Raw genomic sequence first — 17,302 nt, 5'->3', positions numbered from 1 at the left:
CCGGTCGTGGGGCCTGAACTCTGGGCCTGGGCACTGTCCCTCAGCTCTTCAGCTCAAGGCTAGCGCTCTACCACTTGAGCCAGAGCGCCACTTCGGGCTTTTTTCTTTTTGCATATGTAGTGCTGAGGAATTGAACCCAGGGCCTACATGCATGCAAGGCAAGCGCTCTACCACTGAGCCACCTTCCCAGCCCAGTACTGAGACTCTTATCTCCAGTTAACCATCAAAAATCCAGGAGTAGAGGTATGGCTCAAATGGCAGAGTGCTAGCCTTGAGTACAAAAGCTCAGGCTCAGCACCCAGGTCAAGTTCAAATCTAAGTATTAACACACAAAAAAAGTATGTCTGAGGATGTTCAAGTTGGAGAGAGCTTCCTAGCAAACCCAGACCCTGAGTTCCAGCTTTAGTACCCCTGGGGCTAGAGAGAAGGGGGAATTATGGTTAGGATTATATTGCAGTCCTAGAGCATGGGAAAACCCATGGTTCAATCTTTAATACCACAAGGTAAATTGTTTCATTAGAATAGGAAAGATAAGAAGGAAAGAACCTACCTTGTTTCTTTTGGATTTGGCTTTTTTTTTGGGGGGGGTCCGGTCGTGGGACCTGAACTGTGTGCCTGGGCGCTGTCGCTCAGCTCTTCAGCTCAAGGCTAGCACGCTACCACTTGAGCCACAGCACCACTTCCAGCTTTTTTCTTATGTGGTGCTGAGGAATCGAACCCAGGGCCTCGAGCATGCAAGGCAAGTGCTCTACCACTGAGCCACCTTCCCAGCCCCGGATTTGGCTTTTTGAGATAGCCCGGTCTTGAGCTTACTACATAGTGAGTCCAGCCTTACTATGTATGTGATTTTCCTGCTTGTCTACAATTTACACTCTGATCTTGCTTTCCCTTCAAACTATATTACAGTACTCAATGACCTTACCTTTCTTTCTGCCTAGTGCTCTGCATGTTTTTTCCTGCCCAAGTTCTCTGCCTGCCTAACTTGCCTCTCTGGGATTCTCATGCCAGTGTAGTGTGGGCTGCTAGGATCAACAGGATTAGGAGGCTAATGTCTCAACCCACTAAGCTCCTGCCACTTGCTTTGCAGCTCTGGCTGGGCTCATCCGGGCCTATTATTCAAATTTAGGCAAATTCTCATTCGTATTAGAAAGTCAATGAGTTTTTGCAATTAGGCTCTACCTAATAGTTTGATTTCTATATTCTTATTCCTGCCATCCAGCTCCTGGTATGTATTTAGTAGATTATTTTGTGATTCTCAAAGTACAGAAGAAATAAGATTGAGCCTGAAGAATAGTTAATAAACTCTCTTTCAGTGAATTACTTTGAACAGGTCATGACCTCCTATAGGGCTCTGTTTTCTTTATAAAATAAGAGGAACAAAAGTAAATGCTAACATTTAGCATTTACTAACATGTAGGCACTTACTAAGTGCTCTGGATACTTTTTTTTTCTTTTTATGATCCCTGTAGCCCCAAGCTGGCCTCTACTTTTCAATCCTCTGGACTTAGTCTGCTAAGTACTGAGTATAGATGTGCCCTGTCATGCTCAGATCTCTGCATGCATTTAGTCCTAGTCCCTATAAGGCTAATACTGGGTTGTTGGGGGGTTTTTTTGGTGGGGGAGAGGGGCTTGTTGTTGTTGGTTTTTTGAGGGGTTTCGATTTTGGTTTTGGTTTTTTTTGGGGTCCAGTCGTGGGGCCTGAGCTGTGGGCCTGAGCACTGTCCCTCAGCTCTTCAGCTCAAGGCTAGCACTCTACCACTTGAGCCACAGCGCCACTTCCGGCTTTCTTTTTGCTTATGTGATGCTGGAGAATCGAACCCAGGGCCTCATGCATGCAAGGCAAGTGCTCTACCACTGAGCCACCTTCCCAGGTCCTGTTTTTTTTTTTTTCTGAAACTGGGCTTGAACTCAGACCTTGTACTTGCTAGGTTAGCACTCTGAGTTCTAGCCCTGTTTTTCTTTTTTCTTTTTTTTTGTCAGTCATGGGGCTTGAATTCTGGGCCTGGGCGCTGTCCCTCAGCAATTCACCTCAAGGCTAGCACTCTTCCACTTGAGCCACAGCACCACTTCTGGTTTTCTGGTGGTTTATTGGAGATAAGAGTCTCATGAACTTTCCTGCCCAGGCTGGCTTTGAACCGCAATCCTCAGATCTCAGCCTCCTGAGTAGCTAGGATTATAGACGTGAGCCACTGGTGCCCAGCTTTTTTAACTGTTTAATTGTTATTATAAAGATGATTTACAGAATTATATAAATCAGGTAAAGAGTACATTTATTTCTGGACAATGTTACCTCTTCCCTTGCTCTCCCAGTTTTTCCCTCCCAGGCCCACCCATAAGTTGTATAGTTCATTTTCAACATACTTTCCAGGGAGTACCATTGCTGCATTTGTTCATCCTTTGTCCCTCCATTTCTGTGCCCTCCATTATACTCCCAAAGACCTAAAAATAAACAAACAGAACAAAAAAGAAAGAAAACTAAAACAGCAAAAAAAGAAAAAAAATCTCTTGTTAATTTCCTAGAGTTCATTTCATCCACCACTCTTAATAGAATAATGTGTGAAGGAAGTGGAGCTGTGGTAGAGCGCTTGCCTTGAGCTGAAGAGCTGAGGGACAGCGCCCAAGTCCAGAGTTCAAGCCCCACAACTGACCATAAAAAAAAAAAAGCAAGATGTTTCTCTGAGCCTCAGTTTTCTTATCTAAAAAATGAGAATAGATATATCTATGGGATATATATCTATGGGATATAGATCAATGGTAAAGCACTTGCTTAGTGTGCATGAAGCCCTGGGTTTAATCACCAACACTACACACAAAAAAAAGAAAGAGGTGTGGGGGACAAGAGTGGGAGGAGGAATGAGAAGAGGGTAGGAGTTAGGAAAGCAGATCATTTATGAATTTAGCAAATTCTTATGAAGGGCCTTTTCTATAGAAGGTAGTACTGCTGAGTATATTTAATGGTAGTCCCTGAAGAAATCGGAAACCTTATGCATGCTCACCAAGACATACTTCAAAAAGATGTGTGCTTTTTTTTTTTGTCTCCCCTTTACCTTAGTGATGTCTCTGAGTCTCTGCTTGATAAATGTCTCTACACCAACCACTCTCCTCACCCTGACATCTTGATACGGACTTCTGGAGAGGTTCGACTGAGTGACTTCTTGCTCTGGCAGGTAGGTGCTTTCCAGGTACTGTTGGGATTGTGTTGGGATGAATACTGGGCACTGGGCAGGACAGCACTCATAGACCAGATGAGACAGTTCCTACCTATTCCTAGCCACAGTAGGGTCAGAAAACATGGAAGTAAGGAGGCTGAAATGTAGAGATTCATTTCCAGGCTATGCCTGGTGACATTTGCTTTTCCTTCTGCATCTGACCCTGGCTTTGCAAACTTCTGTGATTCCTGCTTTCCAAAGTGCAAGGCATCCAAAAACCAAGCTTTCCAATAATAGTGAAAACTTGTGCCATTTTTCAAGGTACGTGGCCTTGATGTCTTAGTAACATGTCAGCCTCTATGTAAGCATGGTCCATGAAGGATCTAAACTACATGCAAACTCTTAGGGGTTTGCCGTGACACTTTTCTCAGTTCTTCCATCTAGGCAGTCCCTACAAAGTAATCATATCTAATTTTAAGTTGTTGTTGCTTAACTCTTTCCTCCCCTGAATACTTGGCCCCTGAATAGCATATAGCTGGGGGAAGGTTTTTCTCAAAGATAAATTGCATGGGAACTCAGCTTAGAAGCAGCTCACTTGATAAACTCCAGAAATTTTAATGGACCATAATCTTAAAAATGAATTAAACTCTGTACAGTATTCTCACAATAAAAAAATGAATTAAAATTATTAGTTACTGAAGATGCTTTTGGTCTTTGATTATACTAAAGGAAGCATGATATGTTTCTCATGGTTCTATGACCTACTATTCTGCTGCTCAAGTTTACTTTGGGCACTGAAATTTAAGGGACTAGTGCTAGGCTGGAAATATAACAGTGTTAAGAGCATCTGCTTAGGCTGGGAATGTGGCTTAGTGGTAGAGCGCTTGCCTAGCATGCACGAAGCCCTGGTTCAATTCCTCAACACAAAAAAAGCCAGAAATTACACTGTGGCTCAAGTGGTAGAATGCTAGCTTTGAGTAAAAGAAGCTCAGGGACAGAAATAAGTGTCTGCTTAGCATGCACAAGACCTTAAACAGACAAATGAACAAATAAACCACACTGATCAACTAGAGGGTAGATAGCAAGGACCCTCATGTCTTAAAAGGACCAAGGAACAATGCTCTGGAAAAGATGAGTTTTTATTTCTGAGAGGAAAAAAAAAATTGAGTTCCTTATTTGTGCTGCAAATATGGCAGTAATAAAGTCAGAAATGATCCATATTGTCTTGAAACTTAGGGTCTTGCCGGTGACAAATCATTTTAACTTTGGGAACAGATTACAAGCAACTTGAGCTAGTTTTCAGATATTTCAAAAAGAGTATTAATTTGGGGATGGGAAGGTGGCTGCTCAGTGGTAGACTGCTTGCCTTGCATGCATGAGGCCCTGGGTTCGATTCCTCATAAACAACACATAAGCAGAAAAAGCTAGAAGTGGCACTATGGCTCAAGTGGTAGAGCACTAGCCTTGAGCTAAAGAGCTGAAGGCCAGTGCTCAGGCCCAGAGTTCTAGCCCCACGACTGGCAAAAAAAAAAAAAAAAGTTTTATTTCGGGGATGGGAAGGTAGCTCAGTGGTAGAGTACTTGCCTTGCATGCAGGAGGCCCTGGGTTCGATTCCTCAGCACCACATAAGCAGAAAAAGCTGGAAGTGGCGCTTTGGCTCAAGTGGTAGGGCGCTAGCCTTGAGCCGAAGAGCTGAGGCACAGTGCTCAGGCCCAGAGTTCAGGCCCCATGACCAACAAAAAAACAAAAACAAAACAGAGTTCAAGCCTCATAACCGACAAAAAAAAAAAAAAAAAGAATCATTGAAGCCTGAAGCCAGCTAGGGCAGAAAAGTCTAGGAGACTCTTATCTCCAATAAACTATTCAGAAAAAGCCAGAAGTGGTGCTGTAGCTCTGGTAGAGCACTAGCCTTGAGCACAAAGAGGCTCAGGGACAGTGCCCAGGTCCTTGTTCAAGCCCTAGTACCAGCAAAAGAAAAAAAAAGTACAGCATGAGGTCCTGAATTCAATTTCTAGTACTACAAAATAAAAAAAAAAACTACTGTACTGGAAAGATCTGATTGCTTATTTATTCCTTTAACAACAACAACAAAAGAGTATCATTTCGAAGAAGTAAACTTGTTGAAAATAGTTACAACCTTGGTAGAATGAAGATGATATTGGCTTAGCATAACAAGTTAGCTGACAACTGAAATTTTCTCCTAGAAAGCATTGAATTCTTCACCCCTGAAGGAATCAAGCAGTAGCTATAAGAGTGTGTTGGCGCTAGGGAACAGCTCATTTGATTTTTACTCAAGTTTATCCTGCTCTGTGCTCTACATGATTTACATTCAATCTTCATAATGAAACTTTGAAAACCAGATACTCCTATTACCCAGCTTTACACTTGAGGAAGGTTAAATGGTGCTAGAAGAAGCAGAATACAGAACTAGGCATTTGGGCTGTAGAGTTCACGCACTTAGCTGCATTGCCATTCTGCTGCTACTGAAAAGTAACAATGGCAGCTACCATTGGTTTACTGCAGACTTTTACCAGACAGTGTCTCAGATGACCTCCAAGAGCCAAGTGTCAATAACAGAGTCCAGATATTATTTCATAGTCTGAAAATTGGCTCTGGGAAAAATCCTAGTGGAAGTGATCTAGTCTAGTTTTGCTTTGCAACAGGCAGATGATCTGGCTGCTTCAGACACCCCTACCCCTCAACCCCTCCCACTCCCCATGAAGGAATCAGAGCTGGTGTCGGAAGCAACTGCCTGGGCAATATCATTTCTGGGCTTCTTCCAGCTCAGCCTGCTCCTCCATGGGAGGACTGGCCAGCAAAGTGGCTCAGCAACATGTGACTAAACATACTCTTCCTTCTTTCTGTCATAGACCTCCCACTCCTGCCTAGTGTTCCAACCCATTCTGTGGCCAGAATACACATTTTGGAATCTCTGTGAAGCTATCTTTCAGTTCCAGATGAACCATAACACACTTCAGGTATGGGGGGGGGGGGGTACTTGCCTGACTAGATACATTAGAAGAAAAGGTTAGCATTGATTGGCCACCTTGCTATATGTGTTAGACACTTCATGACAGACATGGTGATGGTGATGACAATGATAGTTGCTACCACTCAATGAGCATTTACTGTGAATGAGCATACACTGAAAATGTTTTACATTCAGTACTTTATTTAATGTTCCCAAGTACCAATTCAGGCAAATCCTAGTACCTCTTTTATGTAAAAGAATAAATAGAAGAAAAAAATTAGGGACTTATAACCAATGAGAGATATGAGTAAGGTTCAAAGTCTTTTTTTTGGGGGGGGGTATGTCATGGGGCTTTAACTCTGGGCCCTGGGCACTGTCCCTTTGCTCTTCAGCTCACTGCAAGGCTCTACCACTTGAGCCCCAGTACCACTTCCAGTTTTCTGGTGATTAATTGGAGATAAGAGTCTCGTGGATGTTCCTGCCCAGGCTGGCTTTGAACTGTGTTTCTCAGATCTCAGCTTCCTGAGTAGCTAGGATTACAGGTGTGAGCCACAGGCACCCGGCAGGTTCAATGTCTTAAGAACCAGGGAAAATGGTTTTTTAGAAAGATTGTCCATTAGTCCCAGAAGATAATAGCCTATTAAAAGATTATAGCCTGGCATGGTGCTACCCACCTGTAATCTCAGCTGCTTAGGAAACTGAGGCTGAAAGATTTCAAGACAAGACCAGTGTAAATTTGATGGGGGGAAAATAAAAGTAAGTATAAGTGTGCAAAAATCCAAGCTTCTTCTAGAAATGTTAAGAATATAATAATACTTGGGGCTGGGAAGGCGGCTCAGTGGTAGAGTGCTTGCCTTGCATGCCTGAGGCCCTGGGTTTGATTCCTCAGCACCACATAAGCAAAAAGAAAAAAGCCGGAAGTGGTACTGTGGCTCAAGTGGTAGAACACTAGCCTTGAGCTGCTAAAGAGCTGAGGGACAGCGCCCAGGCCCAGAGTTTAGGCCCCACAACCGGACCCCCCCCCAAAAAAAAGAATATAATAATACTGCATAAAACCACATTATTCAGCAACTTTGAATTTTGACCACCATATTTTTTAAGTCCTTAGGAGCCAGTTACCCTCATCTGATTAGCATTCTTTATTCTTTTTCAATTTTTTATTGTTATTATAAAGGTGATCTACAGAGGGGTTACAATAATTTAAATCAGGTAAGGAGTACATTTCTTTTTGGGGAATGTCACCTTCCCTCATTGTCTCACAGGTTTTCCCTCTGATTAGCACTCTTAACAATAATAGTGATATGTTTGAGGCTAGCTAACATACTGAGATTTCACACATACTTCTTTATTTAAGCCTTCTAAAAACCCAGCAGGTTTGGTGTCCTCATTTTTCAGATATCAAAACAGGAGCAAAGAGACCAAGTAACTGACCCACAGCCCCAGAACTAAGAGCTTAAGTTTTAAAATTATACCTAGTGTTGGTTCTTTGTGTGTGTATGTGTATGTGCATGTGTGTACATGTTCATGTGTGTGCTGGTACTGTGGCTTGAATTCAGGGCCTGGCTACTGCTCTTGGCTTTTTTTTTTTTTTTTTCATACTGGCACTTTATCACTTGAGCTACAACTCTACTTTCAGATTTTTTCAATGGTTAATTGGTGGTAACTACCTCATGGCTTTAAGCCATGATCCTTAGATCTCAGCCTTTTAATTAGCTAGGATCACAGGCATGAGCCACCAGCACCACCCTGTGGTTTTTGTTGCTTTTTGTTTTTCAATTTTAATTTAATTTTTTTTCTAGTGATGTTTTTAAAGTCTGGGATAATAATGGCCAGGAAGAAATGAGTAAATCAGGGCTTCTCAATCTCCCTGGTTTAAGGGCCCATTGGGAGAATTTCATGAAAGTGATAGGCCATGTTCATATAACAGTCACAGATCTGTTTTCCTCAGAACTGCATTTGTCTTCACTTTTTTTTTGGGGGGGGGGTCCAGTCGTGGGGCCTGAACTCTGGGCCTGGGCGCTGTCCCTCAGCTCTTCAGCTCAAGGCTAGTGCTCTACCACTTGAGCCACAGCGCCACTTCCGGCTTTTTTCTTTTTGCTTATGTGGTGCTGAGGAATCAAACTCAGAGCCTCAGGCATGCAAGGCAAGCGCTCTACCACTGAGCCAACTTCCCAGCCCCTTGTCACTCACTTATATAGAATACTTTCAGTAGGTACATGTTGTCCCTGAAATTGTTTTGTGAGTTCCAAGTCAGATAAGTCAATCTTATCAATCATGTCAAAGGATTTGATTGTTAAGTCTCACAATATTAACATATTAGAGAGTACATTTAGAACAAATGAACAGAAAACAGTAACGCTTCAATTATCCACTGTCAATGAGGAATGAATACCAGATTTTTCCCACGTAACCAAAACTACTTTTTTTTTTTTTTGGTCGGTCATGGGGCTTGAACTCTGGGTTTGGGTGCTGTCCCTGCGCTCTACAGCTCAAGGCGAGCGCTCTACCGCTTGAGCCATAGCGCCACCTGTGGTTTATTGGAGATAAGTGTCTCACCGACTTTCCTGCCCGGGCTGGCTTTGAACCGCTATCCTCAGTTCTCAACCTCCTGAGTACCTAGGATTACAGGCCTGAGCCACCAGCACCTGGCTTCAAAACTATTTCTTAAGAACTAAGATGGATGGGCACTGGAGATTCACACCTATAATCCTAACTCCTCAGGAGACTGAGATCTGAAGATAGTGGTTTGAAGTCAGCCGGGGCAGGAAGGTCTATGAGACTCTTATTTCCAATTAACCAGCTAAATGAAAGTGGTGCTATGGCTCAAAGTGGTAGAGCACTAGCCTTGAGCAAAAAACTCTGGGACAGTGCCCAGGACATAAGTTCAAACCCCACAATGAACAATTAAAAAAAAAGAACTAAGACTGTTCCCCCCCCCCCTTTTTGATTGGAAAACTTGAAGTGAGGCTTGTATGTGATTTTTTGACCTTATATACCAGCATTTGTTAGTAATGATGATGATTAATCACTTTGTAATGATGATTATAATGACCTTGAAGAGTGGGACTGTTTATTCTAAAGCTAGATGGTCCTTCTTGGGGTTTTTTTTGTTGTTTTTTTTGGTGTGTGTGTGTGTGTGTATCTTCCCTTTTTCTACCATGTCAGTGGCTAATTTTGACAGCATACTTCTGTTTCTTCCCTTCCTGTTTACTGTTTTAAATTAGCTGTTATAGGCAAAAAAAACAACAACAGTTAATCAAGCATGTTAAAATCGTGTATTAAATGAGCAAATTAGCTCTGCGTGAAGCCTAAAGGAGCCTTTGCGCGTGGACATTCTTGTGTCTGGGCCTCTCACTTAACCTTTTATAGTAATTTTAGGTTTCCTAGATGCGTTGCACATGGTTGTCACAGGAGTTACTACAGGTTTCCTCCTCGCCGTAATGCCGTAACTGTCCCTCTGAAATCCAGGGAGATGTTGGGCACAGGAGAGTTAGCAGTTAGCTGATCAGACACGGTATGTGCCTTTGTGGAGTTTTTATATTCTTAGTGGAGGGGATAGACAAGTAAACAAATGTGTAATGTAATTCCTGAGTCTAATAAAACAGAAATATATGGAATGATATGCTAGAAGGTAATGGAGGGAAGGAAAAGGATAGTGAGGTTAGACAGTTGAGGTCAATATTAGAAATGAGGAGCTGGGAAGGTGGCTCAGTGGTAGAGCGCTTGCCTTGCATGCCTGAGGCCCTGGGTTCAATTCCTCAGCACCACATAAGCAAAAAGAAAAAAGCCGGAAGTGGCACTGTGGCTCAAGTGGAAGAGTGCTAGCCTTGAGCTGAAGAGCTGAGGGATAGCGCCCAGGCCCAGAGTTCAGGTCCCACGACCGGACCCAAAAAGAAAAAGAAAAGAGCCGGAAATGGTGCTGTGGCTCAAGTGGTAGAGCACTAGCCTTGAGCTGAAGAACCGAGGGGCAGCGCCTGAGTTCAGGCCCCACAACCGGACCCCCCAAAAAGAAAAAATTAGAAATGAGCTGGGCGCTAGTGGCTCACGTCTGTAATCCTAGCTACTCTGGAGGCTGAGATCTCGGTGCAAAGCCAGCCTGGGCAGGAAAGTCCATGAGACTCTTATTTCCAATTAACACTCAGAAAATCGGAAGTGGCACAGTGGCTCAAGCCTTGTGCTGAAGAGCTGAGGGACAGCTTTCAGGCCCAGAGTTCAAGCTCCATGACCGACCAAAAAAAAAAAAAAGAGGAGAAATGAGGGCTGGGAATTTGGCTTAGTGGTAGCGTGTTGCTAGCATGCATAAAGCCCTGGGTTCGATTCCTCAGTACCATATAAACAGAAAAAGCCGAAGTGACACTGTGGCTCAAGTGGCGGAATGCTAGCCTTGAGTAAAAAAAGCTCAGGGACAGTGCTTAGGCCCTGAGTACAAGCCCCAGGACTAGCCCCCCCCCAAAAAAATAATAATAATAAAATAGAAATGAGGCTGGAGAAGGTCAGGCCTCTGATACTGAAGGACTTAATCAGAGGAGTGACAGGATCTGGTTGGTATTTGGTAAAAAAAAAAAAAAATCACATAGGATTTATTCAGGGTAGGAGTCAGAGACAAGAAACCAAAACAAGAGACCAAACTCCTACCATAGAATGAGAGGGGATGTAGCTTAAGGTAAGGTGATAGCATTTGGGCAGAGGAGGACTGAAGGTAGAGATTTAAAATAAATCTTGCTGGGGCCTGGGAAAGCGGCTCAGTGGTAGAGTGCTTGCCTTGCATGCATGAAACCCTGGGTTTGATTCCTCAGCAACACATAAGCAGAAAAACCCGGAAGTGACACTGTGGCACAAGTGGTAGAGCACTAGCCTTGAGCTGAAGAGCAGAGGGACAGCATCCTGGGCCAGAGTTCAGGCCCCACAACCAGCAAAGTCTTGCTGAGTGCTGGTGGCTCAGAGTGCCTGTAATCCTAGCTATTCAGGAGGCTGAGATCTGAGGATTGTGGTTCAAAGCCAGTATTGAGATTCTGATCGCCAATTAAATACCAAAAAAGCCAGAATGGAGCTGTGGTTCAAGTGGTAGGATGCTAGACTTGAGCACAGAAGCTCGGGGACTTAGCCCAGGTGCTGAGTTCAAGTCCCAGGACCAGCACAAAATAAAATAATTTTTTTTTTTTTGTACTTCCTTCATCTCTTGCCTCATTTGACTCTCAGAATGGAGCTGCAAGGGAGGTGTTACCTAGCTGAGGCTCAGAAAGGTTGTTTGCTAAGGTCTCAACAAAAGTCTACTGTATAAATAAAGATGATAAATGAAAATTCTAGAATATCTTTGTAGGCTCTTTTTCTTTTTTTTTTGGGTCCGGTCATGGGCCTGAACTCTGGGCCTGGGCATTGTCCCTCAGCTTTTCAGCTCAAGGCTAGCTCTCTACCACTTAAGCCACAACGCCACTTCCAGCTTTTTTCTTTTTTCTTATGTGGTGCTGAGGAATCGAACCCAGGGCCTCAGGCATGCAAGGCAAGCGCTCTACCACTGAGCCACCTTCCCAGCCCATCCCAGACATTCTTGAGAGAGTTCTCCTCTGGCTGCTGTGATGAAGACTACATGCAGAAGCAGATGCCGGCCTTGGTTAAGAGAACCTTGGGTACTATGTAAAAGACTTGGGGGTTATGGAGGTGCCCAACACACAGTCTTATTAAGCCAGGAGCTCACAGGATGACAAGCACACAACCATGAATACAGAGTACCATATAGCACAAGGTAAAATGTGGAAAAGGTCATCAAGGAGGCAAGGAAAAGGGCCAAACAATCTCAGAGGAGAAAACAATTATGGTTGATAAAGGTTAAGGAACAATAAGACCTCACAGAATTTTTGCTGCCTTTCAACCAAGGAAGAGTATTCAAAGAGAAGTAGAGTGTAGAGGAAGAAGAATATTCTGGCAGTGTGAAGAACAGACAATATTGCATATACTGGGAGAGCTAGCTCAGGCCAGTCTACCCAGAGCTCTGGGGTTTAAGAAGCACTTCAGGAAGCTCAGGCTTCCTCCAAATGGCATTCGCAGTGCCAATACTAGCAGTGGAGGCAGTAGCCAGAGAACTGTGTTCAGGTAGTTCAAAGTAATGCCTTTTACTGGGGCGTTATGTTATCATCTTGGCATTATTGGTTTTATTTGGATTCTGGGGGCTCAAACTCTTGTTCAGCTTTTTTGCTCATCTGGCATTCTACCACTTGAGCCATATCCTACATCCAGCCTTGTATTTGTAGTTAACTAGAGATAGTGTCTCTTAGACTTCTCTGTCTAACCTGGCTTCAAACTACAAACCTCAGCCTGGGAATATGTCTTAGCAGTACAATGCTTGTCTAACATGCATGAAGCCCTGGGTTTGATTCCTCAGTACCACATAAACAGAAAAAGCCAGAAGTGGCACTGTGGCTCAAGTGGTAGAGCAACCTTAGGGACAGGCGCTGGTGGCTCACATTTGTAATCCTAGCTACTTCAGAGACTGAGATCTGAAGATTATGGTTCACAGCCAGCAAGGGCAGGAAAGTCCATGAGATTCTTATCTCTGATTAACCACCAGAAAAACAGAAGTGGCACTATGGCTCAAGTGATAGGAGTGCTCACCTTGAGCTGAAGAACTCAGGGATAGCGCCCAGGCACAGAGTTTGAGCCCCATACCCGCAGCCCCCCCCCACTTCCTTCCCCCCCAACAAACACAAAAAGAAGCTCAGGGACAGTGCCCAGGCCCTGAGTTCAAGCCCAGGACTGGCAAAACAAAACAAAACACAACAGAAAACTATGGCTCTCTGATCTCAGCCTCCTGAGTAGCTACATGTGAGCAGCTGGCACTTGGCTTTAGTTTCTTTTTGAGGCAGATTCTCATTGTGTAGCCCAGACTGACTTCAAATTTGCAATCCTCTTGCATTAGCCTCCCAAGTGATTGGATTATACATGTGCCCCACCACATTTGGCTTGTTTCTGTTAAAGATTTATTTTATTTTGGGCTGGGAAGGTGGCTTAGTGGTAGAGTGCTTGCCTTGCATGCATGAGGCCCTGGGTTCGATTCCTCAGCACCATATAAGCAGAAAAAAGCCGGAAGTGGTGCTATGGCTCAAGTGGTAGAGTGCTAGCCTTGAGCTGAAGAGCTGAGGGACAGCGCCCAGGCCCAGAGTTCAGGCCCATGACCGGACCCAAAAAAAAAAGAAAAAGAGCCTACAAAGATATTCTAGAATTTTCATTTATCATCTTTATTTATACAGTAGACTTTTGTTGAGACCTTAGCAAACAACCTTTCTGAGCCTCAGCTAGGTAACACCTCCCTTGCAGCTCCATTCTGAGAGTCAAATGAGGCAAGAGATGAAGGAAGTACTTATGTACAGGTAGGATTTTTTTTTCTTAAGATGAAGACAGGGCAGTCGAGGAATTTAGACTGATTAGACAAGACCTGAACACAAGGTACCATAATACAAGGTCAGAAGTGGTAGAGTCATCAGTGTAAGATAACCTGTAGGTATCCTGTAAGAAAATGCTGTTGCAGCCGGGTGCTGGTGGTTCACGCCTGTAATCCTAGCTACTCAGGAGGCTGAGATCTGAGGATCACGGTTCAAAGCCAGCCCGGGCAGGAAAGACTGTGAGACTCCTATCTCCAATAAACCACCAGAAAACCGGAAGTGGCGCTGTAGCTCAAGTGGTAGAGCTCTTGCCTTGAGCTGAGGAGCTGAGGGACAGTGCCCAGGCCCAGAGTTCAAGCCCCACGACCAACCAAAAAAGAAAAATGCTGTTGCCATTTGGTGTAGTAACACAGGCCTGCAGTCCCAGCTACTTGGATATAGGCAAGAGTATTTCTTTTTTTTTTTTTTTTTTTCGGGTCTGCCATCAGCACCCGGCTGGCAGAAGTATTTCTTGAGCCTAGGATTTTGTAACCAGCCTGGACAACCTTGGGAGCACCCTGTCTCAAAAATAAGACAAAATCCCCACCAAGGTTACTTGCTCATGGAATAAGTTTGGGAGGAGGAGGTCTGGTAAAAAGGCTAGGCAGGCCTGATAAACTGGCAGCAACAGAAAATAGTGAGGTCCAGCCAGGAGCAGCCACCTCCTCTCCTGGGAGCATGTGGTCAGTGATTGTGATTGGCTGGTTCACTTGTGCAGGAAACCCCAGGTTCCTAAGAAGAAAAAGCATGCTCTCTGCACTTAGGAGTTGATGGTTTGTCTGGGTCACATACACAAAGGAGTGCTGTTCGGCAATATTGCCACCCAGTGTTGGGCTTGGTTTCAGGAGTCCTGGGTGCTCTTTGGCACCTTCAAGGACTTCTTTACTAGCAGAAAGCAGACTGTAGACCATAATACCTGTTCTAGGCAGATGTAGTAAGTGGCTTATGAGAGTGTTCATAGGAGGACTGTCTATTGGCTGTCTCCATACTAGAAGCAGGTCTGGAACGGAATCCAGCAAAGTAGCTTAGGGGCCTGGGAGGGGGCCCTGGGAGACCATCAGGGACCTAGTGAACAGTGCCTGATAGAAACAGGACCTTCCCTGTAGCAGAGCGTAGACAATGCAATGTAAAATTGCTGTTTCTTTCTGAGAGCCTGCTAATATGCTCGAGAGGATTTTGCATATATTATCTCTAATCCTTAAAACCACTCTTCAAGGTAGGCACAACCCCCACTTTACAGATGAAGAAATGAGGTTAGGAGAGGATTTTCTCAAAGCCATAAAGCTCCTTGGGTGGGGAAATCAGAAGTCAGACTCACATTTGCCTGGTTTCCTTCCTACTGGAAGGCTGAGACAATTTTAAGGAATACAGATGCTTCCACACAAACCAAATCAAGATGGACCCACAGCTGTTTCTGCCTTGCCTGTACAACATGGGTACCACCTCTGGCATATCTGCCCAAAATTCCTTCCAGAGCTGGTACAAACTCTCCACTGTGCTACCTCACTTGGCCCCTAGTGCCCCACCCCTATCCCAGGCTCACCCACGCTTAATAAACAATTTTCCCACCCCAAACCCCACTTTTCTCTAGCAGAAGGCCCGAGACATGTATGCAAAGGAGCGGAAGAGGCACCAGCTGGAGAGGGACCAGGCTGCAGTGGCGGAGCAGCTGCTGCAAGAGGGGCTCCAAGCCAGTGGGGACGTCCAGCTCCGACGGACACGCTTGCGCAAACTCTCAGCCAGACGGGAAGAGCGAGTCCAAAGCTTCCTGCAGGCCTTGGAACGCAAAAGGGCTGACTGGCTGGCACGTTTGGCCACTACATCAGCCTGAGTGAGGCTGGCCACCAGCCACTGTGCTCTGCCCTTTACCTCCAGGGCCCCATTCCCTTTTCTTGGTGAAAGGCACCTCCCTTCTGGTGATGAATTATGCTCTGCTCCTCTTGCTTGGCAGGAGAGCCCCCATGGCCACATGTGCTGGCAGTGGATACCTTTGGGTTGCCTGGGGCAGTAGTACTCCTGGGGAGGATTGAGGGTGATAGTATTCCACAAGGACACTAAACTCCACTCTTGTAACGAATAGATTTGGAGAACAGAGGGCCCTAACTCAACTGGCTCCTTCCCCATCTGCCTGTGCTCTTGGATGCACTTTGTTTCCATGAGTATGTCTTTCAACATGTAGAATTGCAGGGAAGAGGTCTTTCCCAACGCCTAGCCTTTTTCCCATCCATCTTCCCCACCAGACTTTCACAAAAGATTTGGCTCTACCTTGGATCTGCTGGTAAATAGCTAGTAGGCAGCCAGAATTATTTAGGCAAGGAAGAAAGGGGCGGGAGAGACAGAAAATTTGCCCATCTGCTGCTCCTCCCCTTGGCTCTCCACCTGGGATTTGCTATTGAGGCTCTACCCCCACCCACTATGCAGGACTGATTGCTCACTGAAAGGCTCAGCGCCCCCAATGGTGCACAGAAGCCAGGCGGGTGATTACAATCCAATTACCTATTGTCGACTCAGCCCACACAAGCTTTTCTCCCCCTCTTGCAGGGCTTGGGGCCAGGCACTGCTCCCAGGGAAACTAGCCCCCTCCGTGGCTACAGGGTAACAGAATGGCCTGTGGGCCCTGGTGAGTCTAATCCAACATTAACACAACAGGACTGAGCAGAACCAAGCATTTCTCCCAACTGGCTCTGCCTGCTGACCCCTGCCTTCACCATCACAAACTCTTGATTCCCACTTCCCAGTCTCAGAGGCCCCCTAAGTAGGCTCCAAGACCATTTATCCTGAGCATGGCAAACCTTGTTCCCACCTCTCTAGTGTTAAGGCTAAGGCCGCCCAGCAGGAAGAGGAGGGCAGGGTCTTTCCCCTTACCTCCTCCTCAGAGTTGCTGGATTAGGACTTCTGACCAGTTGTCTGCCTGGCAACTGTGCTTCAGGTGCCCCAGAGTAGCAAGTACCAGCCATACTGAATGTTACTTTCCAGTCTTCTCATTTTACTTTCTGCAAGCCATTTTCCCTGCACCTCCAGGAGAGAAGTGGGGTCTTGTAAGCAGTGTCGAGTACATCCTGTAGATCCCTAATTTTTCTGTACCCTAGTCCCATCCTGCCTTTCTGTACTTTGGATACCTCTTACTGGGGATGCCTTGGCCATCTCTGCTCCCAGAATCAAGTATAAATGCCTAACACTGCAATTGAAAAGCCAATCGATGCACCCTTTGGCAAGTCTCCCCCCCCTGCCACACACACACCTGGCACTCCCCACTACCAGTCCCTGGCACAGAGCTCCCAGAGAGCAGGTGCTGTACAATTTCCAGCTTTACAATGGGGTTGTTGACAGCCTTAATTAGGGAGGCATGAATTATGTGGCTATAATGAAGAGCCCTACAATTAAGGCGGGAATGGAGGCAGCAAGCGGAATCTGCCCTGTGAGCATAGTGGCTTGGGTCCCGTCTCTTCTCACTTTCCCCGGTTGTTGGGATACAGTAGAGGTGTTTAGGTCTCTGGGAAAGGTACACTGAAGGGTGGAGTAGGAAAGCACTGCCTCAGGAGGCATCTTGGGGGTGGGAAAGATGCAAATTTGACTGCTGCCCAAAGCAAGAAGCAAAATATTTTGTTTTCTTTCTGCTGGCCTGATTTGTGCAAACTAGCCTCTCTCCCTTGCCTCAAAAAGTCCGGCGAGGCCATCTGTCCCCTCGCCTGAAAGCCAACCTCCACGCTGAGGATATTTATTCTCATCTTGTGTTGTGGGTCTAAATAGATTTTTTTTAATTCTTA

General features: G+C 45.2%; 1 protein-coding gene across 2 annotated transcripts in view; it reads left to right on the top strand.

Moving 5' to 3' along the window:
• Nucleotides 1-17,302, top strand: part of Dhdds (dehydrodolichyl diphosphate synthase) — a 33,316-nt gene extending 16,014 nt beyond the window's left edge. The window contains exons 7-9 of one of the 2 annotated variants that reach the window (XM_013035542.1): nt 3,053-3,167; nt 6,020-6,127; nt 15,130-17,302. In XM_013035542.1, coding sequence (XP_012890996.1) covers nt 3,053-3,167; nt 6,020-6,127; nt 15,130-15,366 — 460 coding nt within the window. In that variant the 3' untranslated portion in view covers nt 15,367-17,302. Of the gene's footprint in view, nt 1-3,052; nt 3,168-6,019; nt 6,128-15,126 lie in introns of both variants that reach the window. The other variant, XM_013035534.1, reaches the window with a different exon arrangement.

This window comes from Dipodomys ordii, unplaced genomic scaffold (genome assembly GCF_000151885.1).
Source record: "Dipodomys ordii isolate 6190 unplaced genomic scaffold, Dord_2.0 Scaffold6, whole genome shotgun sequence".
NCBI lineage: Eukaryota > Metazoa > Chordata > Mammalia > Rodentia > Heteromyidae > Dipodomys > Dipodomys ordii.
The sequence above is the reverse complement of the archived record's forward strand: the minus strand, read 5'-3'. Positions and strand labels throughout refer to the sequence as shown.